The sequence below is a fragment of the Podarcis erhardii genome, assembly GCF_964252035.2.
Source record: "Podarcis erhardii genome assembly, chromosome: 2".
Lineage (NCBI taxonomy): Eukaryota > Metazoa > Chordata > Lepidosauria > Squamata > Lacertidae > Podarcis > Podarcis erhardii.
The window spans coordinates 31,398,288-31,420,682 of NC_138498.1; the positions used below are offsets into that span (position 1 = coordinate 31,398,288).

Sequence of the window (22,395 nt, forward strand, 5' to 3'; positions counted from 1 at the left end):
CTGTGCAGTGAGCTGGGATCTATTTGCGCTCCTATGGGACAAGCTACCCAGCACTCAGGAATAATCCAGCAAATGCATCTCCTGCCAAATTCTGCTCATATTTCAGGAGAGGTCAGCTGGCTTCCATCTGTGCAGGCCTGGCATGCAACAATGTGTGCGTGCCTGTAGGTGTGCAAGTCCATGTCTGGGCAGAGGGCATATAAGGCCTTTGCGTGCAGGCATCTATATGTGTGAGAATCTAGGTCTCGCTTACCTCTCTCTGGTATTTGGACACTGGGTCTGTCTTGCCTGCATGTGTAGGGGGGGAGAGAGAGACTGTAGGCTTTATCCCAGGGTTTCTTTGCTGGGTACCCCGTGTTACAGAGACGCTCCCTATACCCAGGAATGTTGGAGGGAGCAGAGAGAGACATATTTTGGAAGTGCGGATGCCACAGCAGCATAATTCCCTCGTTGTGGGTCTTGAAATTATTGTCCCTGGAACCGCTGACGATAACTCTGTATTTTCTCTGGGCTGATGCAAGATTAGGCAGCGGGCCTGAGCCAGGTACCCCGGTTAAGTGTCAGAGCCTGCTTGGTGGCCTATTTATCACAGGGCAAGAGGCAGAGTTGCAGCAGGTGAGGGGTTAAGTGCAGGCTCAGCTGTTCCGGCTTTTCTTGGTTTCGCAGTGAGCTGTTTGATGTCTGAATGCACAGGGGACTCCCCCGCCTCTCAACCCTCTCCCCCCTCCTCTGCTCTCTCTCTCTCTCTCTCTCTCCACCCCCCCCCCATGCGCGCACACATACACACACACACCCTTTGCGGACCATGCATTCATTCAGCAGCTTCGTCTAATGGCACCAAGTGACTCTCAGCCTGCACGCTGCTCCTTCCCTGCTTGAGCTGGAGACACAGCATGCAGCTCCTCCAATGGAGCCCTCTTAAATAGCTCCGCACGGGGGAGCTGCCAAAAGAAAAACCACGGAGAAAAAGCAAGTACTGTAAAGGGAAGAAGCAGAGGGTCTGGGAGCAGAGGGAGCTGCCAGCATAGCCGCTCCTGGGCTTGCCGGCAACACATGCTCTGCTCGATGGCTAACTCAGGCTGCCTCCTGGTCTCCAACTCAGCCTTGCTCCCACACTCTCTACCTTGCCCCCCGGCCTTCCTCTACCTCCAGCAGGTAAGTCCGCCTCTTTATACCTACCTGCTTCACACGTGGTTGGAATCCCCAGATCTAAAGGTCAGGGCTTTAATCACCTCCACCCCCCTTTCCCCCCATCCTCCCGAAAGGCACGTCCGTTTTGCTTTCTCAGTTGTCACAGGAGTTGTTAACGGTTCCAGGGTAGCACCTGTGTGCTGTCTGGCTGCAGAGGTGCTGGCGTGGTAGCAATCAGATGCAAGCTTAAGATCAAGGAGATTGCACTTTTACTGGGCTTTAATATTGTCATTGAGGATCTATCTAGGTCCAACTTTCGGAAATGCGTTCTTAGAGACAACGGGTGAATGCATGGCACACAGAGACCATGCGCGTGAAATTTCTTTTTGATGTGTATTGTTAACCTGAATACAATCTGTGTCATCCAATGGCATATGCATGGCTTTTTTGTTAGGGTTCATCCCAGCCTCCCTGTGTCCCAGTTGCCTTTCTATTGCGGTCGAATTTTACGCCTCCGGTACGGTTGGATGTTCTGTATGTATATGTGTGAAGTAATTTAAAATATAAATCTGTCTGTCTCGACTTGGCCCTCCAAAGTGCTGCAACCCAATTTCCAGCCAGCTGAATCCCAGGCGTGTCTCCCTTAGCTGAAGAATCTCGCTGCAATGTGAGTCTAGTTCCTTAACTTCTCCCGGGGGGTGGGGAGAGGGGGGTTTGGCACGCCTGTAGTATCACCACCACTGCACTTCCTTTCACTCCCATCACTGTGGTCCTGGAGCTGCACATGTTTCCTTGCCTAGGATCTCCAGAGGAAAGGAAGCCGTTGCTTCAAAAACCTCTTTGCAGCATCGGAAATCCCCATCTCCCAGCTGTGCTAACCCTTCCATTTGCGCTTGAAGGAGTTTTAAAAATTCATGGCATCCTAACCGCTGGCATTAAGTGGCCTATGAGGCCAACCACCTTGGTGGGGGGCGGAGGGGTCTCTTGCTGGTTTGTTCCAAGGTCTTAGTCAAGAGAAAGGAGGCAGCTGTTATTTGGTTTTAATTCTTCAAAGGATCTGTAGGGAAGGCATTGTGAAGCTGCAGTGACAAGACAGCTCAGGTCCAGGACTTGCTCAAGTTTTGCAGAGTGAGGTGGCTGCTTCTTCCTTATAGCGCTGTCCAGAAGAAAGGGGTCCTTTGAAACATAGGGCTCTCTGCACTTCGGATGTGTAGGTCAGGGATAGAGAACTAGAATGGAATGCCCAGCAGTCTCAGAGAGAGAGAAAATGAGATTTGGGGGTTTCAGTGTTTTCCTCCTTGTGCTTGGGAATCCCTGAAGAAAAAAGAAGACTAACTCGTTCAGAATACATCCCTCCGTTCCAATCAGCTGCATGAGGGATTTATGAATGCTTGAGGGGAACACTGGGGGAATCTCTCTTGTTTTGAACTACAAGACAGTCTGGGCTAAGATGATTAAAACAGAGAGGATATTCTCTTAGTGGAATCCCTTTGGGCTTCTGCTTTTGGTCGCACTGCGTAGCACTTCAGCCTGCTAACTCTTCAGCAAAGCTGCATGGACACGTTTAGCCTGGTGCTTATTGCATTTCCCCTAGACTGGGCAAAGAAATATTGCGAACAAGATCATTAAATGAGTGGCTAGAGCCCACAACGCCGGCACAGAGGAATTTAGGAGAAGGAGAGGTTTCACTCAACAGATTCATTTTCCTAGCCCTTTCTCCAGCCTCTTTGCTTTTATTCGGCCTCCCTCATTCCCTCTTTGATTTTTCCAAGTCTCTCGCACTTTGGTTGCAGATTTTTTAGATGCTGTGTAGAAGGATTAGCTTTTGGGGGGGTTGTTCTGTTTTTTTGGGGGGCTTTAGCACATTTTTTTTCTCCTCCTATCTTTGGCAGAAGTTGATGATCGGTGCCTGAAGTTCCTATTAGTTTAAAATAGTATTTTTAAAAAGAAGAACTGGGGACTGGAGGATGGACTTATGCAGACGATGCAGTTCATGATGTAATTGATCATATCCTGCCCCCAATTTGTTCCACAGTTGGATCCTTTTAAGGCCTAGATGGGTGTGCCATGGTGACTGAGTGTGAGGTCCTCACCATGTTTGCCCTTATCTCATGGTCCAGTTTTGGTCCAGGCTTGGGCAGAGCACACTTACAAGCCCTGTTGTCTAATATTTTAAAGGAGGCAAGAACCACATTTTGCACTTAGTAGGCTGCCTGAAAACTCTGCTTTCCAGGGAGCAGGGCATATATAAACAAACCTTCCCAGACAGGTAGAAAACTTGCATTTCAATAATTGATTGCCTAAACCATGCTATGTAAGCCCACCAGCAGATACTGGTCAATAGACAGTCCAGGGTACACAACCGCAATCACTTTATCTCTAACTCTCCGTCTTGATTTGCAGAAGAGACTGGGTGTGGACAGCAGGATGGCACTATTTCAGGGCCAGCTCAAGATGTTTTGGTACCTAGGATAGAAAGTGCCTTCCCTTCTGTCACCCATAATAATTAAATAATACGACAATTTGCTACCCATGATTGGTGCTTCAAATCCATCACCTAGGTAGAGTAGGATTGTTCCTGCCGATTTCTGTCACTCCATAATTGTTCCATTGGTTCCTTAGAATCAAACAGTACTTTTTACATTAATCAAGGCAGGATATTAAGTTAGATGGAACATTGTTCTAACACGGTGTAGCAGTGACCATGAGCTTTAGGCCCATTAATTTTGCAAGGTATTTTTTCTTTAATCAAGATTCATCACCCATAAGTAAAAAACTGAGCATTTCGCTTCAGTTTCAACGGTGACGTTACTAAAATGCTTTGTCATAACACAGCTGTATTCATGCATTTTTAACATCTGTGTATAAGTTCACATGTTAAATGCAATAGGGACCGCTGATACAATCTCTAGTGACACTCTTTTCTCCCACAGGCCCATTAAGTGTTCAAAGCTTCTCTTTCTGAACTTAAAGATTGGAAGCAATATTTTTAAAAACCCAGCTTCTCCTTCAATAGTCCTCTCAGTTGTTTATCGCTTGACACTCCTGGTGTGCCTCTGAATGAATGTATGCAAAAAAAAAGTGTGTGTAATATATTACTTTACTGGATCATTTTAGAAGTGAAGGGACCCAGACAAAATACTTACATGATTTATACTATCAAGAGTTATAATTCTTATACGGCATATTAGGAGAATACAAAATGGGTTCAATTAACAGGGAACTTTAGAAAACTGAGGTTCAGATAGAGGGAATTCCCCTGTGTGTGCAGATAAGAAACAGGCGTGGAACGACATAAATAGCAAATCTTTAAAACAGACATCTGCGCATATATGTTTGTGTATGTATTTATTGCACACGTATAATGAAATCTGTTTAAAATAAATTGATGGTGCCTGTGTGTTTGTGTAGAAATAGCTGGGAAATGTTGGGTTTTATAGCTGATGCTGAGGGTTATTATTGTGTGTCTTAATGACCAGGCTGGATGCTGATGAGAATTTCCAGATTCTTTTGGCAGTGAATGCCACTTGTAAATGGTGGGGATGAAACAAATTGGGTGTTACCACTGCCCAAATAAAATTTGAACATTTGGCTCATTAAGTTTGATTTATTCAGTCCCAAGTAAGCCAAAGTTTTAGTTGAATTGCTTTAATATTAATTAATCCCTTATACGCGAAATTATTGCGTTTTGCTCATCCAGCAACACAAGGTGACCCACACAATTACTGTTATTTTCACACCGAGACAATAACAACTGAACAAGTCAAAGGTTTCGGATTCTCATATTAAATACTTTGCACAATGCTTTTGTGATTACCTGCTTACACACATATAATTTTGAACTAATGTTTACCTGCGTGTTTATAAAATTTAGCCACTACTCATGTTGGCTTGCATATTTCTTCCATCCTAAAAAGGAAGCTTGAGTCCACCCATGGAAAATGGTATCAGAACCCATAATTCCATGCACACACATATACACACACATGCCTGGCAACCAGTTATTTCTTGAAAGGATATGACCGGAGTCAAAGGCAGGATTTGCCTCTTATTTCGGTTTCATTAGAAAGGACACCCTTGTTACATGTCCATTCTTGTGCTTGTTTGGAGCATATTAACATTTCTATGTGTGTCTCCAAAAACAATTTGTTTGGAGAACGATGACTAGCCAAGAGCCTGGGAGGCGCCAACTCCCTCCTAGGCACTTTGGGGGCTAGCGGTGGACTGCTTCCTGCAGTTGCCACAGGCAGCCATGGCCAATGTCCCAGCTGCCCCTCAGGAACTCCTCTGTTCCTCTGCATGGTGTATACTTGCCAGGCATGCAGAAACCGCCAGCTTCACTATCTTTTCCTACTGGGTCTAGGTAGTAGGGTGTTGGGAGGAAGAAAGAGGTTGCTCTAATGACTTCCATTGTGTAATATTTTTTTTTAAAGGGTGTGGAGTGCAGGGGTGGATACAAGATTGTGGCTCAGCTTAGTCAGATATAACTTTAGTGGGGAAAGAAAAAAGACTGGCAAAGCTATCTGAAAGGGCTTGCTAGCATTGTGGCATCCTTTTCTCAGTGCAGCATAATCGGCAAAGATTGTGATCATCCTGCTGAGTCGCTTGGTGCTTTGAAACAGCCCTTGGCGTAATTGGGGAGGGTAGGATCCTCAGTGCTTCTGCAGCAGGCAGACTTCTTGCTTGCCCCAGTTGGTGCAAGCTCTACAGTACTATGAAGCACCCTGGATATCCAGCAATGTGTACAGCAGATTCTGTAGCCAACGGGTGACTCGATTAATGTGCGCTAATTTGCAGAGTGGGTCAAAGCTGCTGTTAAAATTTACACTCGCATCACATGCCGCCACATGTTGTTTGAAGTCTGAAGGAAGCTGAGGATCCTGCAAAGCTTTTGGGTCACCCCAAGCGGTGTGCGTCTCCGAAATGACAGGGCCTTCCTGAACAGAAAATTGCTGTAGCTTAAAGGCAGCTTAGAGGAGAAAAAAACGATGTCGTCAGGTTAAACATCTCTAGAGAATAAATGTTCCTTCATCACTAACCACATTGTTGCAAGTGAAGTCCTTTTTTATTTATCTATCCTTCCTGCTGCCTCTTCACCCCTTTCATTTTTCTTTACTTTTGACAATCACAGCCTAGCTGGGATACACTCTGCTCCCCAGGCCCTCAGCCCAGGAATCAGTGTTTGGGCAGCAGGCACAGCTGGGCTGAAGGAAATATTTTGCCACCAACGATTTCTTGGGGGGACAACGAAAAATTATTGAAAATGTGTTAATATAGAAGCATTTGCTAACTGATTTTGTCACTGCTGTCTTTTCAGTTTGTGTTGCAAACCGGTTTTCCCCTAATAAAGAGATAGTGGAAACACAGCAGAAAGGGAGGGAAGGAGAGAGAAAGAGAGAGGGAGTAGATTAAATGGGGGTTGTTGGTTATTTAGCACTTCTTGCTTAATCACAGGAAGGTTTCTTACATATATAGAAGAAGAATTGCGATGGTGGGCACATTCCGCGCATGTGTGTAAACACATCTCACTCAGGCTAACACAAATGTGTGTTTTATTTTTATTTTTCCATATCATCACTTAAAGTTACAAATACTGATGTTCTTTGGCTCCTGCACATGAACACATAAGCCGCTGACTCCATACAATTGCACACATCCCGGTGTTTGTACACAGCATATTGTTGTATAAGCTCATAGAGTGCGGTCTGTATAGGCATGCTCACGCAGCCGGAAACTTCCCAAACCAGCATCAGAAGTCTTCTGCAAATTCAAATATACAGGCACTGACTCGGACACACTTAGATTTAAGGTTTGTTTTTCACCCAAGCTTTCACAGCTCAAGGTTGCTTGCCCAGAATGAAATAAATTCAGCACCCCTGCCTTCTCCGATATGCAACCCTAATCTCATTGACACATTCAGAGAAGACCCTACCCTTGTGCAAATCCTAATTTTTACCGGCTCCCCTTTGGCATCGGTCAAGTCGTTTTGCTCCTTTGCAGCATTTGCCTTAGAGGTGGAATTGAGTTGGGGCCGAGGGACAGGAGTTTGCGGCAGTGCTGGTGTGTTGCTTTAACTAGGAACCGCCCTGCGATCTTATTCTCCCCATCATCTTTATCATCACCATCATCACGCTCACACATACTATCTCTGAATTTGGAGGAAAGAAGAAACCTCCAGAGTTTACACCCTCGCCATGAACAGCATCCCAGAATGGCTAACGCTGCCGGGTAATGTTTGCCAACATAATATTCTGTTTCTGCTGATGGAAGTTTCTTGATTTCATGCCTTGTTCATATTAGTAAAGAAGAGCAATTAAATCAGGAAATACTGTGCAGCCTGATAAGTTATAGCAGCCAGTGTAGAGTTCCTAGTGCATGTGGGGAGCGCATTTGTATAAATTCCCAGAGCTGAAGATTAAGGTCTGCACCAAGACACCTTATCTGTGGGTGGGTGGGTGGGTCAGTTTGGTACTGATGTCTCTTAGTCACAATGAACTTCTAATATGTGCACAGCTAGGTGGCTAGAGGGAAATAGGAGCCTTGGCGTCTTCTGTCCCTGGCGCGGCTTCTCTTCAGAAGGAAAGGGAACAGTAGGGAGCCAGGCCCTGCAGCTGCCATCCAGGCAGAAAACATAGAGGTGATTCAACTGAGCCAGTCTGCAGACCCTCCAAGAGTCCCTATTTCCCAGGGACAGTCCCAGATTTACAGAAGCCATCCCAGTTTCTGATTTGATCCTGGAATGCCTCGCTTTCCCTTAGGACGTCCCTATTTTCATCAGAGAAATGTTGGGTGGTATAGAGTTATGTGACCCCCCCGAGCCAAGGAGATAAGTAACTATACAACCTATAGAAGACATCTGAAGGCAGTCCTGTATAGGGAAGGTTTTTTTTCCCAACCCTTCTCTGCTCAGCGGTTCAGCCAATCTTCCATCACAGCATGGCAAGGGGTGGGAGTGGACTCCCCCGCCACACACCTCTGTTCGCATTGCAGTGATTGTAGCTCCTCACCCAGGCTGGCCTCATAGAGCTCCAGCAGCACACAGTCATGAGCAGCTTGGTGGGCCAGGCCTCAGATGGGAAGACCTGGGGCTCACCAAGCTTGTGAGAGCTGCCATCTGAGCAATGTGTGAATTGGAAGGAAAGGCTCAGCCTCACCCCTTGCCTGTACCACAGGCACAACAGCTTCACTTCAGAGTGGGAGAGGGAGGCACACACACACACACACACACACACACACACACAGCCCCATACTCACCCTGATGAAGCCATAGCAACAACCTGCCGCAATTTAGGTTAGCCTTCCCTTCTGTTCCCTGCCCTAAAGTGGCTTAGGGCCCCTCCAGGAAACTAATTTGTTGAGTATTTGCCCTCATAATGCTTGCAAAGAGCTTAATAATAATAATAATAATATATTTGTACCCCACCCATCTGGCTGGGTTTCCCCAGCCACTCTGGGCGGCTTCCAACAAAGATTAAAAATACATTAAAATGTCACACATTAAAAACTTCCCTGGAACAGGACTGCCTTCAGATGTCTTCTAAATGTCAGGTAGTTGTTTATCTCTTTGACATCTGATAGGAGGGCGTTCCACAGGGCGGGCTCCACTACCGAGAAGGCCCTCTGCCTGGTTCCCTGTAGCTTTGCTTCTCGCAGTGAGGGAACTGCCAGAAGGCCCTCGGTGCTGGACCTCAGTGTCCGGGCAGAACGATGGGATAGAGACACTCCTTCAGGTATATTGGGCCAAGGCCGTTTAGGGTTTTAAAGGTCAACACCAACACTTTGAATTGTGCTCAGAAAGGTACTGGGAGCCAATGTAGGTCTTTCAAAACTGGTGTTACGTGGTGTTATGTTAGGCGGAGGTTACATTATATTTGACTTCCCATAGCTTTTGTTCTTCTGATTTGCTTGTGGGATAGAGTTATGTGGCAATGAGCATTCATCCTGATTTGATTGTGGGATGTTTACATGTCTCCCCTTTTGTCATGCATTCATCCCGCAATTTTGAATGCACTTCCACATCCCTTCACAAACCACAAAAAGTCAATTTTCTAAAGTGATTTTGTTGCACTACAATGACAAGGGGTGCTTTAATTCACTTTAGATGTGCAAATCCACAGTTATAGTATGTGGTTGAATCCCTCCTGACAGTCCAGAGGCACCTTGTGTCAGGGGTGTGTGTTAGAAGGTTTTCTGCAGGGAAAGAATATTTCTTTTCACTGTGCCCTCCTCCCAAGTCTAACAGAACATTCCCTGTGCCACCAGTACCCAAATTTAAGGCATGGGTAATTGCAGGGACCGGCTTTCTATAACTGCCTCTCTCCACAATGGAAGGCTACCTGTCTACATACTGGAGACAGCCTTTCCCTATGCTAGTTATGTGCAAGCTTATGTAATCATTGGTGAGCAACGAGACTTGAGGAAAGAATATAGACAGCCCACCACTAGATCTTTTAGATGTCCTGTTATCAACAGGAATATATAATAGAAAAATAGTGCTTTTTGTAAGTAACTGCATTCATCCAGGTTGGGATTCCAGGCAGGTTTGAGTCCATTTTCCTCTCAATTTATGGCACTCTCAAAAACACTGTTAGAACCAGATTCTGTAGGAGGATACTAGATTTTGTCCAGTGGAGCATTCTCAGTCCATACAGCTCCATGGGCCCCTTCCTTTCCTCCTGTAGTACTTGCCTATTTGGTTGTTCTGGAAAAGCATTTGGTGCGGCAGGCTTTGCATCCTTTGATTTTCTCAGTTTGCGTTGCTGTGCAAATATTCTGGAGACAAAGTAGTTGTGGCAAATACAAGCAACCGGGACAGCTGGCAAAGTGCATCAGGAAACTGATGGAGGTGCAGTTCACAGGAATGTCCCAGTCCATTTAAAGCCCACCCCCACCCCACAACTATGTCATAGTCTTGGTTCCTCTCTGCCAAGTCTCTCAGTGAATCCAGAGAGGTCCAGCTGGCTCTTGGCTATGCCATCTCTGGAGAGGCTGAGCCAGCTCTGAGCCACCTTCTTGCTGTATCAGAGATGCACATCCATTACTGATGGAGTTTGCACTGAATCAGCAGGATGCAATCCAAGCCTCTGGATGCGTTTGGATCATATCCTGCAAGAATGTAATCCCTGGCATTCAGCACCTTCTACAAGGAATGAGGCAATATTTGGCAGGAAAAGGGAGTCTGAAGAGCAAGTCTGGGGAGCAGCCTCAGTGGTGGGACTAATGTTAGAACCAGTCAGTTGCTAAGGGGGCGCTTAGAGGCCTGAAAGAGACCAGGGGGTGATGTTAGAGATTATATGTAAGCCCAACTCAGATAGGTACTAGGGGAGGAGGATTTAAGCAATTCCTAGCACAGTCCAGGCTAGAGCAGAAGATTCAGGGAAACAGCTTTTTTTAAAAAAAAAAAAAATGTCCAGATATCTTGCTCTAGCATCTGGTACCACCATAAAAAATCCCAGAAACCCAGGAACTGGCTTTGCAGTTTATTTCGGTGCTCATCACTGCTTCCTCTCCATTTGACCCATAGCTTGCAGAATGCTCCCACTTTCCTAGCCTAGCTTTAGGCTTGGAAGCATTGATTTGTAATAATCATATAATGCCAGAAAACACAAAGGCCCTTGCACCTTCAGTGTTGCTTTCAATTGCCTATATAAATTTTATTTTTGCATTTACATAAACAAATGAATTAAAAAATAAACATATAATCCCTTCTGACTCCCCCCCCCCATTGTGGATCTTAATGTAATGATTTTCCCCTCTGCATCTCTATCATAACTCTTTTTTTTTATAAATCCTTTGTCAATCCATAGTTCAAATTTTTACCACAAGTTTTCTGTCAATCCTGCCAATGTATGTAGTTGTTTGCAATAGGTTTTCAAATAAATTATAAACTTCCCCCCATTCTTTATTAAATACCTCCTTTTCATGGTTTCTAATTCTTCCTGTAAGTTTTGCCATCTCAGCATAGTTCATCCATTTTGTTTGCCACTCTTCTTTGGTCGGAGTTGTACCATTTTTCCATTTCTGAGCTAAGAGAGTCCACGCAGCCGTGGTCGCGTACATAAATAGTTTTGTCTGGTTCCTTCGGGATTTCTGGTTCTATAATACCTAAAAGAAAAGCTTTTGGTTTCTTGGGAAAAGTGAGTTTTCAACATTTTTTCCAGTTCATTATATATCATTTCCCAGAAGTCTTTTATCATCTCACATGACCACCACATACGATAAAAAGTACTCTCTTTTTCTTTACATTTCCAGCACATTTTAGACTTTGATTTGTACATCTTAGCTAATTTGCTAATTTCAATTGACTGTATGGGGGTTATACTCTGCTTTCAAACAGGTGATAGCAGTAAATGGGATTGCAGTCATCCTCTTGCAGGGTCATGAGGAACGCTAAGCATTAGATCCCCAGCTGAACGGCTTCTGGAATCTGATGCCTCCACAGCCCAGCCACAACAGTAAATAATAAAATAGTTTGATATTTATATCACACTTTTTCTTACTGCTCAAAGGGTTTTTCGAGCCGTGCCACTCAACACTGTGTGCGAGTTGGGTAACATTCAACATCACACTGTGACAAATGTTTTGTCTGCACAAACATTTCAGTTTGCCGGACAGAATGATCCCCCGCTCTCCTCCCCATATGCAGTGTTCTGGGAGTTCTCTTGACCCCTCCAAAGTCAATTTTGGGGTGTGTGGGGTGAGGTCATGGGGGGAGGGTAGTTCTCTTGTGCAAGCAGAAGTCCTTGTGCAGGACTTCCACTGATGGAGCTATTTAAGTGAATCACACCCTTTATTTTGAGGGTGGTCTGCCACTTAAATAACTTTAGATTAATCATCCCCTTTTAGCTGACTTTTTTTTTTAATTAAAAAAATTGCATAATTTCACAACATCAATACCAGTGCTGATTGAGAAATTGCAAGGTGTGAGACAACTTACAGTTTAACAAACAAAAGCCGCCAATCAATTGTTAGAAGAGGAGAGGCTGCCCTGAATGTTTCCTTCCTTCCCTGTGCCTCATAGGAACTGGCCCAAACATTTTTGCTGCCTGAGGCGGAGCAGTCCATTGCCCCAGTCCAAGTCAAGGTGCATCTCATTCAAGGCCAGTTAAGTTACATGGGCATTTGAGGCAGGAATTCCAGCAAGTGCCTCTCCCCCTCCCTGGCAGTAAAAATACAATAATAACTAAACAAATAACCAACAGTTTGTTGCCCTTCCATGACACCCATAGTTAGCTGCTTGCGGCAGCCACCTCTCTATAAACCTGATGGTAGCAGGGCCATTCCTGAGTCGCACCAGAACCAAAATAGACTCTTAAAAAAAAATGCAAGCCCTCAACATGCAGCCTCACTAATTAAAATTTGTCCTTACAGATTAAACAACTAAAGCCTTAATTGATTAATCTGCTAATTAACCAGTTGTGGATAAACTTTTTAGCAAATGCGACACAAGCCAAGTCTAATCTAGTTCTCTCTATAGCGAATGTACAGGGAGGGGAGGTTTCAGCACTTGTTAGTCACGCACCCACTTTTGCCCTTTAAATCGCACCCCCTGCTATATACATGATTAGGCCAGCATTTAAGGACCCAGGCCTTCCTCTATCACACACAGGGCCCTGAACAGCATGCCTTTGCAGGCCTGTTTCAAAGCACAAATCAAAATACCTGATGCTTTAATTTTAAAGCCCTGTACTGCTAGGGATCTGGATCCCTGAATCTTTCCCCACTTGCATTTTGGTGGCGCACTGAAGTGATCTTCAGCGGCTCATTTCCAGATGCCCCACCCCTTCAGAGTGAAGCAGGTAACAATAAGGGAGAAGATGGTTTTGCCATTGGTGTGTACCAGCCTTTGAATGCTCTCCTCAAGGAAGCTCACCTTGCACCTGCTTCAATGTCTTCACGGCCCTAGGTAAAGACCTTGATCCTTTCCTGGGTCTTTCCAAACATCTCCCGGCTTACTTTATTATGCTTTCTGATTTGTGTTTTATTCTTATGGGTTTGGTTTTTATTTTTAAAATAATAATTGTGGTTTTATAGAGGTATTCTACTATTCTTATTTAACTGTGATAGTTCCTAAGAATTTTTTCTTTCTTTACAGTGGTACCTTGGGTTAAGAACTTAATTCGTTCTGGAGGCCTGTTCTTAACCTGAAACTGTTCTTAAACTGAAGCACCACTTTAGCTAATGGGGCCTCCTGCTGCTGCCGCACCGCCGGAGCACGATTTCTGTTCTCATCCTGAAGCAAAGTTCTTAACCCAAGGTACTATTTCTGGGTTAGCGGAGTCTGTAACCTGAAGCGTCTGTAACCTGAAGCGTATGTAACCGGAGCTACCACTGTACTTCTAAAGAATAAAACAAATTCCTTCCAGTAGCACCTTAAAGACCAACTAAGTCAGTTCTTGGTATGAGCTTTCGTGTGCATGCACACTTCTTCAGATACACTGGGTTGATGGACTTCCATTTCATGCGGCTCAATGTGGTGCCTTCCATAGTTCCAGTTACAGATAGGTAGCCGTGTTGGTCTGCCATAGTCAAAACAAAACAAATTCCTTCCAGTAGCACCTTAAAGACCAACTAAGTCAGTTCTTGGTATGAGCTTTCGTGTGCATGCACAGATATACAGCAGTGTATCTGAAGAAGTGTGCATGCACACGAAAGCTCATACCAAGAACTGACTTAGTTGGTCTTTAAGGTGCTACTGGAAGGAATTTGTTTTGTTTTGACTATGGCAGACCAACACGGCTACCTATCTGTAACTGCTTCTAAAGAATGTTACAGATGCACTGATGTTTCACCCCTGCACTGTCAGAGCTTTGGCTGACAGTGGCGAGGGACATGACCTTTTCAGTAGTGGTCCCTCAGTTGTGGAAATCCCTTCTCCGAGGATTTGTTTGTCACCCACATCACAGGACTTCTATCAACCTATAAGTACCATTGATATTTCACTGGGCTTGCTTCTCTGGCTTTTAATTTTTGTATTTTGTGGCACTGTTTGCTCAGTGATGGGGGTGGGTGGGGCTGTTGTCACTTTGATATGTATTTCTTGTGGAAGGTATCGTTTGTCTTTTGCCTTGGAAGTCATTTTGAAGGCCTTTGGGCAGAAGAAGGGCCTCCTGGAAATATAAATAAAAGTACATGGTTTCATCAGCATCTGGTCTAGCAAGTTTCACTCCAGGGTCACAGTGTGCCTAAGGTGTATTCCTGAAATGAACAAAAGCCAAAGCAGGCCAATAATAGGATCAACTAAAATGTCACAAGCCGGTAATCAAAAGTTAAGAGTTCTCAAAATGAACTGACGCACAAGTTTATTTATTGCATTGGTATCCTGCTCTTCTTGCACTCAAGGGAACGTACATGAGGTTCTGCCATCAGAAATCAATTCATGCCTCCCCCCAGTCCAAGTCCAGTGCACTATCAATTATAGTACACAGGTTGTCGACTACATTTTTTTAAAGGTACAGCGTCTCTAGACAGAGGTATGCCGGGCCGTTTACAGTTCCTTACGATGCCTGATCCTTAATGCAAAAGAACAGGAATGAGGCGTATCCAGCAGCATGCAGCAAAGTTCCTGTGAGCCAGGAAGTGGGGCCTTGAGAAGAAAAGGCTTCTGGGAAAGCAAATGGATGTTCCGTTCATGGACTACAGTATAAGGTGATAGGCTGGCACTGCACTTCTCCCAGACCCTCCAAGTGTCCCTATTTTCCAGGGACAGTCCTGGGTTTACAAAAGCCGTCCCAGTTTCCTATTTGATCCTGGAATGTCTGCTTTTCCTATTTTCGTTGGAGAAATGTTGGAGGGTATGGCTTCCCCAACCCAATTATTTCTCACACGGGCTGGGGGTGGTCTTCCCAACAACTCTCTGCATTACCCACACTTTTAGATTTGAGGGGAAAGAAGCATTACTAGGGTGAGTGGTTAGGCCAGAGTTGTTTTCCCTACCCTCCCTCCCCCCCCCCACACACCGCCCCAAAATAAGCTGTTCTGGGAGGGATAAGAGGAATAAAGAAATAGAATGAGCCAGCATGTTGGTTTGGGAACTGCATGTTGCGGTGAGTTAATTAGAGTTAATTAGTCTAATTAGCCTGCAAATGAAACTCAGCATTTCCTTGCATTCTGAGCCCCTACTCCCGGTTTCTTATGAAATCTTAACCTGATAAATATCACAATGTGGTTGTCCTGGATCTGGAAACAAAGGCAGTGGCTGCGTGTGATTGAGGAGGGTGTAGGGCTGCCTCCCCGGTGCTCTTCTTGTCAGCTATGGCTGTGAGAAATTTCCACTGCTTTTTCTCCACCTGCGTGAACACACACACTGCACAGGCCCATAGCCACTGGGACCCGAGAACCAGTCACTGGGTCCATGAGGACCAACCCTGCTTGTTTGTTTGACTCAGGGCCTAGATCTCCCTCCCTAACCCTTCCTTACAGTAGTCCCGGGGGGGGGGGTTAATGTGGCCCCCCAGGATTCCCTCAGGAATCTCCCCAGGCCCTCACCCACCTATCAACTGCTCTGTTCTGTGCCCTCCTCAAATGCTTTTGCCAGGCTGGAATGTGCCCTTGGAACTATGGCAATTTTCGTTCTTTCTCGGATAGCGAGAAGCATAAATGTGGGGCAGCGGGGCTGTATAGAAACCTCTGACCTTTGTCTGGCTGGAGTGTAGCCTTCTGTGCAAAGGTTAAGAGTAAAGCCCATTGATTTCTCTGGCTACTTTTCACATTTAGCCCAGGGATGCTGCCTACTAACACATCCACTCTCTTCATTTGCCCCAAGGCAAGTTTGTGCCTGCCTGCCCCCATCTCAGTCTTTACCCCTGCTTCGAGCCTCTCCAGCATTAACCCCCCCCCCCACTTTTTCTGGTTCTTCTGCTATATGTGTTCTCAAAACATAAATACAGTGATACCTCAGGTTAAGTACTTAATTCGTTCCAGAGGTCCGTTCTTAACCTCAAACTGTTCTTAACCTAAAGCACCACTTTAGCTAATGGAGCCTCCCGCTGCCGCCGCTGCACAATTTCTGTTCTTATCCTGAAGCAAAGTTCTAAACTCAAGGTACTATTTCTGGGTTAGCAGAGTCTGCAACCTGAAGCGTATGTAACCCAAGGTACCACTGTAGGGGAATGTAGGGTGGAGATACCAGAAACATTTTTAATTTTTTTAAAGATCTGTGGAGCCACTCTGGAGCCACTCTGGAAGCACCCTGGCTAAAATCAGTCCAAACCTGCTCTTCTCCAGCATTCAGCTGGGGCAGGGCGGGGGCATGTTTGCTTTTTCAGTGTAGAAACAGTGCTGATTGGCTTTCTTCTCTTGAGGTTGCCAACTGATCTCTCTCTCACACCCAACACCAGAGCAGGTTTTTTTTTGTTTTTTAAATATTCATATTGTGTTTATTGGTGGTCAGTAATAGGGATAATAATAATAATAATAATAATAATAATAATAATAATAATAATAAAATAATAATAATAATAATAATAATAATAATAATAATAATAATAATAATAATCATTTATTATTTATACCCCGCCCATCTGGCTGGGTTTCCCCAGCCACTCTGGGCGGCTTCCAACTGAATATTAAAAACAGTACAGCATCAAACATTAAAAACTTCCCTAAAGAGGGCTGCCTTCAGATGACTTTTAAAAGTAAAATAGTTGTTTATTGCTTTGACATCTGCTGGGAGGGCGTTCCACAGGGCAGGCGCCACTACCGAGAAGGCCCTCTGCCTGGTTCCCTGTAACCTTACTTCTCGCAATGATGGAACCGCCAGAAGGCCCTCGGCGCTGGATCTCAGTGTCCGGGCTGAACGATGGGGGTGGAGACACTCCTTCAGGTATACTGGACCGAGGCCGTTTAGGGCTTTAAAGGTCAGCACCAACACTTTGAATTGTGCTCGGAAACGTACTGGGAGCCAATGCAGATCTCTCAGAACCGGTGTTATGTGGTCCTGGCAGCCACTCCCAGTCACCAGTCTAGCTGCCGCATTCTGGATTAATTGCAGTTTCTGGGTCACCTTCAAAGGTAGCCCCATGTAGAGCACGTTGCAGTAGTCCAAGCGGGAGATAACTAGAGCATGCACCACTCTGGCAAGACAGTCCGCGGGCAGGTAGGGTCTTAGCCTGCGTACCAGGTGGAGCTGGTAGACAGCTGCCCTGGACACAGAATTAACCTGTGCCTCCATGGACAGCTGTGAGTCCAAAATGACTCCCAGGCTGCGCGCCTGGTCCTTCAGGGGCACAGTTACCCCATTCAGGACCAGGGAATCCCCCACACCCGCCCGCCCCCTGTCCCCCCAAAACAGTACTTCTGTCTTGTCAGGATTCAACCTCAATCTGTTAGCCGCCATCCATCCTCCAACAGCCTCCAGGCACTCACACAGGACCTTCACCGCCTTCACTGGTTCTGATTTAAAGGAGAGGTAGAGCTGGGTGTCATCTGCATACTGATGAACACCCAGCCCAAACCCCCTGATGATCTCTCCCAGCGGCTTCATATAGATATTAAAAAGCATGGGGGAGAGGACAGAACCCTGAGGCACCCCACAAGTGAGAGCCCAGGGGTCTGAACACTCATCCCCCACCACCACTTTCTGGACACGGCCCAGGAGAAAGGAGCGGAACCACCGTATAACAGTGCCCCCAGCTCCCAGCCTCTCTAGACGGTCCAGAAGGATGTTATGGTCGATGGTGTCAAAGGCCGCTGAGAGATCCAGCAGAACTAGGAAACAGCTCTCACCTTTGTCCCTAGCCCGCCGAAGATCATCAACCAGCGCAACCACGGCAGTTTCAGTCCCATGGTGAGGCCTGAATCCCGATTGGAAGGGATCCAAATGGTCCGCATCCTCCAGGTGTGCTTGGAGTTGTCTGGCAACCACCCGCTCAATCACCTTGCCCAAGAATGGTAAATTTGAGACTGGGCGATAGTTGGCCAAATTGGCTGGGTCTAAAGATGTTTTTTTAAGAAGCGGTTTAATGACCGCCTCTTTCAGTGGGTCTGGGAAGCCTCCCTCACAGAGGGAAGCATTCACCACCCCGCAAAGCCCATCGCCCAGCCCTTCCCGGCTCGCTTTTATCAGCCAGGATGGGCAAGGATCAAGGAGACAGGTGGTCGGTTTCACTTGTCCAAGCAGCCTGTCCACATCCTCGGAGGTAACAGATTGGAATTGATCCCATGTAACAGGACTAGACAGAACTCTAGCACTCTCCCACCCTGGCCCTGCTCCCACGGTGGAGTCTACCTCCTTCTGAATCTGAGCGACTTTATCTGCAAAAAACTTTGCAAAAGCATTGCAGGAGATCTTGGGGTCCCTACCAGGCCCCGGTGGTGCAGGTGGTTCCGATAGATTGCGAACCACCTGAAAAAGTCTCCTGCTGCTGTTTTCTGCAGATGCAATGGAGGCGGTGAAGAAGGCCCTATTCGCCGTCGCCATTGCCACTTGGTAGGCTCGACATTGAGCTCTATCCCGTGTCCGGTCTGATTCAGAATGAGTTTTCCGCCACCGGCGCTCTAGCCATCTCAACGATTGTTTCATCACCCTCAGCTCCGGGTAAAACCACGGGGCTGTCCAGGCTCCATGCAATCGGAGAGGGCGCTTCGGAGCCAGACAGTCAATAGCCCTGGTTAAATACACATTCCAGCGGGCCACCAGGGAATCAGCTGAAAGGCCATCAACTTGGGATAAAACATCCCCTACCACTCTCTGGAAGCCAATTGGATTCATTAAGTGGCGGGGGCGGACCATCCGAATCGGTCCCACCTCCCTGCAGAGGGGAAGGGTCGCGGAGAAGTCCAGTTGCACCAGGAAGTGATCTGACCATGGCACTTCTTTTGTTTCGCTTTTAGTTAATGTCAGATCACCAACATCCGTAGAGGTAAACACCAAGTCTAAGGCATGTCCGCGGCTATGAGTTGGGCCAGACTTATTCAGGGACAGCCCCATGGAGGCCATGCTTTCCATGAAGTCCCGAGCGGCCCCTTGTAAGGTCGTGTCGGCATGGATGTTAAGTCTCCAGGAGCATATCTGCCACAACCTGAAGCAGCTCAGGCAGGCAATCCTTGGTGCAGCGGGGAGGTCGGTACACCAATAGGAATCCTGTACTGCCCCTATTGCCCAACTTCTAGAACATGCACTCAGAAAATTGGGTCTTCCCAATAGGACGCCTGATGCTAGAGACTTCCTATGGAAACAGGAGCAAAATTGCCAATGTTGGCTTATTCGTCTCATGTCCGAAATGGAAATCAATCCTACAAATACAATCTGCATTCAATGTTGCTGCTGTTTTCAGTCCACAAACAACATGTAATTTATTATGTCCCCCCCCGCCCCCCCAAACCCTTGCGTTGTTTTCCTTGCATTGAAATGAATGTCGTGGAATAACAACAACAACATATCTGAAGAAGTGTGTATCTGTATCTGAAGAAGTGTGCATGTACACGAAAGCTCATACCAAGAACTGACTTAGTTGGTCTTTAAGGTGCTACTGGAAGGAATTTGTTTTGTTTTAACAACAACATAGTTTATGTGATTTACATAATTTCAGCACGGCACATAGCAAGACAAATAGCATAGCTTTTGGCATAAGACAAACTGCAGCAGTCCAGAAACAGGGCTGCATGCAATGAATATAGGGCAGAACAGACAATGATGCCTTCTTGCAGCCCTCATCAGTAAGGAATAAATAAACAGATGAATTAAAATGCCGGCGCTCTACCTCAAATGAAAGAGAAGGGGGGTGGGAATTATGAGTGGGCCACTGTCCAGTTTGGTGGTGTGTATGTCATTTGCAAAGCCAAACTCATCTCACAGCTGAGTGTTATACTATGGACTTCTTGTGTTACTTTGGTCTTCTCCTGTAACATCAGAAACACCTCTGAATGCAGTGGTTTTAGTTCCCAATGGATGCATTCATCTCTGGTGTAGATAATGCAGATCAAGGGCTATAGCTTCATGCATCTGTATCTGCTGGATGTTTTAGCCACCATGGAGTTGTTTGCGATGTTGTATGGAGAGTGGGTGGGTCAGCCGTGAGATATTTTTTTTAAAGGGCAATTGTGAGACATTGTTCGGTGTGCAAGAGATTGTGAGAATGCATGGATTTCTTGGCCATGGCTCCACAGAGACATTCACTCATGCCCAGATATTTCTGCTAGGTGGCCTTTGCTACCTTCTCACTGGGTAAGCTACAGCAGAGCGATACAGACGCTTCAGGTTACAGACGCTTCAGGTTACAGACTCCACTAATCCAGAACTTTGCTTCAGGATGAGAACAGAAATCATGCTCTGGCGGCGTGGCAGCAGCAGCAGGCCCCATTAGCTAAAGTGGTGCTTCAGGTTAAGAACAGTTTCAGGTTAAGAACAGACCTCCGGAACGAATTAAGTTCTTAACCCGAGGTACCACTGTACATACAAAAGGAGAGACCTCTGACCTGGGGCCATCCCACCACAGCTTTTAAGAAACCAAGAGCTCCCCACCCCATTTTTTACAGCCTGCCTCCCACTGCAAATACTGAGACAGCTCCCCCCCCCCCCCCGCTCTACACACAATGCCTAGCACACTCACTGCACTATTGCTATAACCTGATTCTATTACTCGCCCACCCTTTGCAAGTGGCCACTTCAGCACTTTCCCACCTTGCAGTGCCAGAGCGCTTTCCCCAGCCCTCACCGGCCCGTTCAGAGGCCCTGACAGCCACGAATCCCTGACGCCGACACCTTCGCGCTCCATATCGATCCCCTCTCCTTTCCAATCAGCGCTGCCAGGGTGATGGATCAGAGATGCTGTGGCCTTGTGCACCCTCCCTCCCCGCCTTCCTCTCACTGCTGATGCACCATAAAGTGTGGGGACTCAGAGGGATGTATCAAGCACCTCGTTCTCCAGTGGAGATTGAGCAGGTCCTGCACACTACCCATCCAGCCAAGCCAAGCCCTATGAATCTCCCAACAGCAGTTGCTCTCCTTTGAGAAGTTGGCTGCAGCCTTCTCTGAAACTGGCTCTTGAAGCCCCCTCCGGTGCTGCTGGCCAAGATCTTTGTGCTGCCTCACTCACCGAAGTGATCTGGGCAAAACATTTGCTCATATGTGAGGAAGGTACAGCCTGGGGTTTCTCGAGTTGTCTGTGCTCTTAGAACATCATATCACCACAATCTATGTTTATTCTATTCGGTTTGGAATTTGGAACGCATGTGCAAGTGTGTAGAAGTAGAATTAATTTGCTCAGGATCGGCCAAAGCAAATGGAATACATACATTTTAGGTTCAGAATGATGGAGGCATGCATGCTTCCATGGAAGTTGCCCCCTAAACCTTTCACACAGTCTAAGGAAGTGAGCATTTAGTATAAGCAAAGTCTGTTGTATATATGTTTGCTCTCTTCCAATTCCCCTCAGCCATGACTTTTCAGCTCTTTCTTTAATATTTTTTTAAAAAATATTTTTACCACATTCAAACTTAGGTGCACTCTTCTGTTTCTATGAAGCATTGATTTGAACAAGTGAAATTCAGTGTTTTGCTGTTGTTGGTTATTAATGCCATTTAGATTGTTGGGAACAGATTATCTCTGCATCCCCTGTGTACCTGAAATTACACAGGTATGGAGATTTCTGGGGTTCCAAGTGTGAAGACAGATGCAATATAATAGTAGAGCTCACCTGTCTATTGATTAGGAAGATGTACATCTTCCGTTACTGTGAACCAAACACTGGCCCAAGTTTTCAGACTCGAATCTGCTCCATGTTTCCAGTGGGCTATCTGCCTTTATGTTTTATTGTTAAACGTGCTGTGTGTCTTGATATTTATCACTTTGTTAGTTAAAAAGGGATTCATTTTTTTAAGTGCAAAACTGCTCTAAGGATTGGCAGGATTCCTACTCCCTCAAACTTGACCCTTGGAGAGAAAGAGTTACTGGCCATAATGAGGGCACCTCCAGAGCAGCCTTGTTGCTGTTTAGTCGTTTAGTCGTGTCTGACTCTTTGTGACCCCATGGACCAGAGCACGCCAGGCACTCCTATCTTCCACTGCCTCCCACAGTTTGGTCAGACTCATGTTTGTAGCTTCGAGAACACTGTCCAACCATCTCGTCCTCTGTCGTCCCCTTCTCCTTGTGCCCTCCATCTTTCCCAACATCAGGGTCTTTTCCAGGGAGTCTTCTCTTCTCATGAGGTGGCCAAAGTATTGGAGCCTCAGCTTCACGATCTGTCCTTCCAGTGAGCACTCAGGGCTGATTTCCTTCAGAATGGAGAGGTTTGATCTTCTTGCAGTCCATGGGACTCTCAAGAG

At 46.2% G+C, this 22,395-nt stretch overlaps 2 protein-coding genes and 1 long non-coding RNA gene across 8 annotated transcripts in view; 2 read left to right on the forward strand and 1 right to left on the reverse strand.

Moving 5' to 3' along the window:
- The window catches only part of LOC309335166, a 722,355-nt gene that overhangs the window by 635,075 nt on the left and 64,885 nt on the right, over positions 1-22,395 (reverse strand). The window contains exon 2 of the long non-coding RNA XR_014153415.1: positions 16,095-16,127. This is a non-coding gene — a long non-coding RNA (uncharacterized lncRNA). The remainder of the gene's footprint in view (positions 1-16,094; positions 16,128-22,395) is intronic.
- Positions 1-22,395, forward strand: part of RBFOX3 (RNA binding fox-1 homolog 3) — a 351,363-nt gene that overhangs the window by 284,522 nt on the left and 44,446 nt on the right. For 2 of the 6 annotated variants that reach the window (XM_081849845.1, XM_081849844.1), the window contains exon 1: positions 1,014-1,155. The exons of 2 other annotated variants lie outside the window; for them this stretch is intronic. In XM_081849845.1, the coding sequence (XP_081705971.1) occupies positions 1,054-1,155 (102 nt within the window). In that variant the 5' untranslated portion in view covers positions 1,014-1,053. Of the gene's footprint in view, positions 1-1,006; positions 1,156-22,395 lie in introns of those variants that run through there. 2 more of the 6 variants (XM_081849841.1, XM_081849842.1) reach the window with 2 other exon arrangements.
- The window catches only part of CANT1 (calcium activated nucleotidase 1), a 158,704-nt gene that overhangs the window by 29,710 nt on the left and 106,599 nt on the right, over positions 1-22,395 (forward strand). The window lies entirely within an intron of this gene.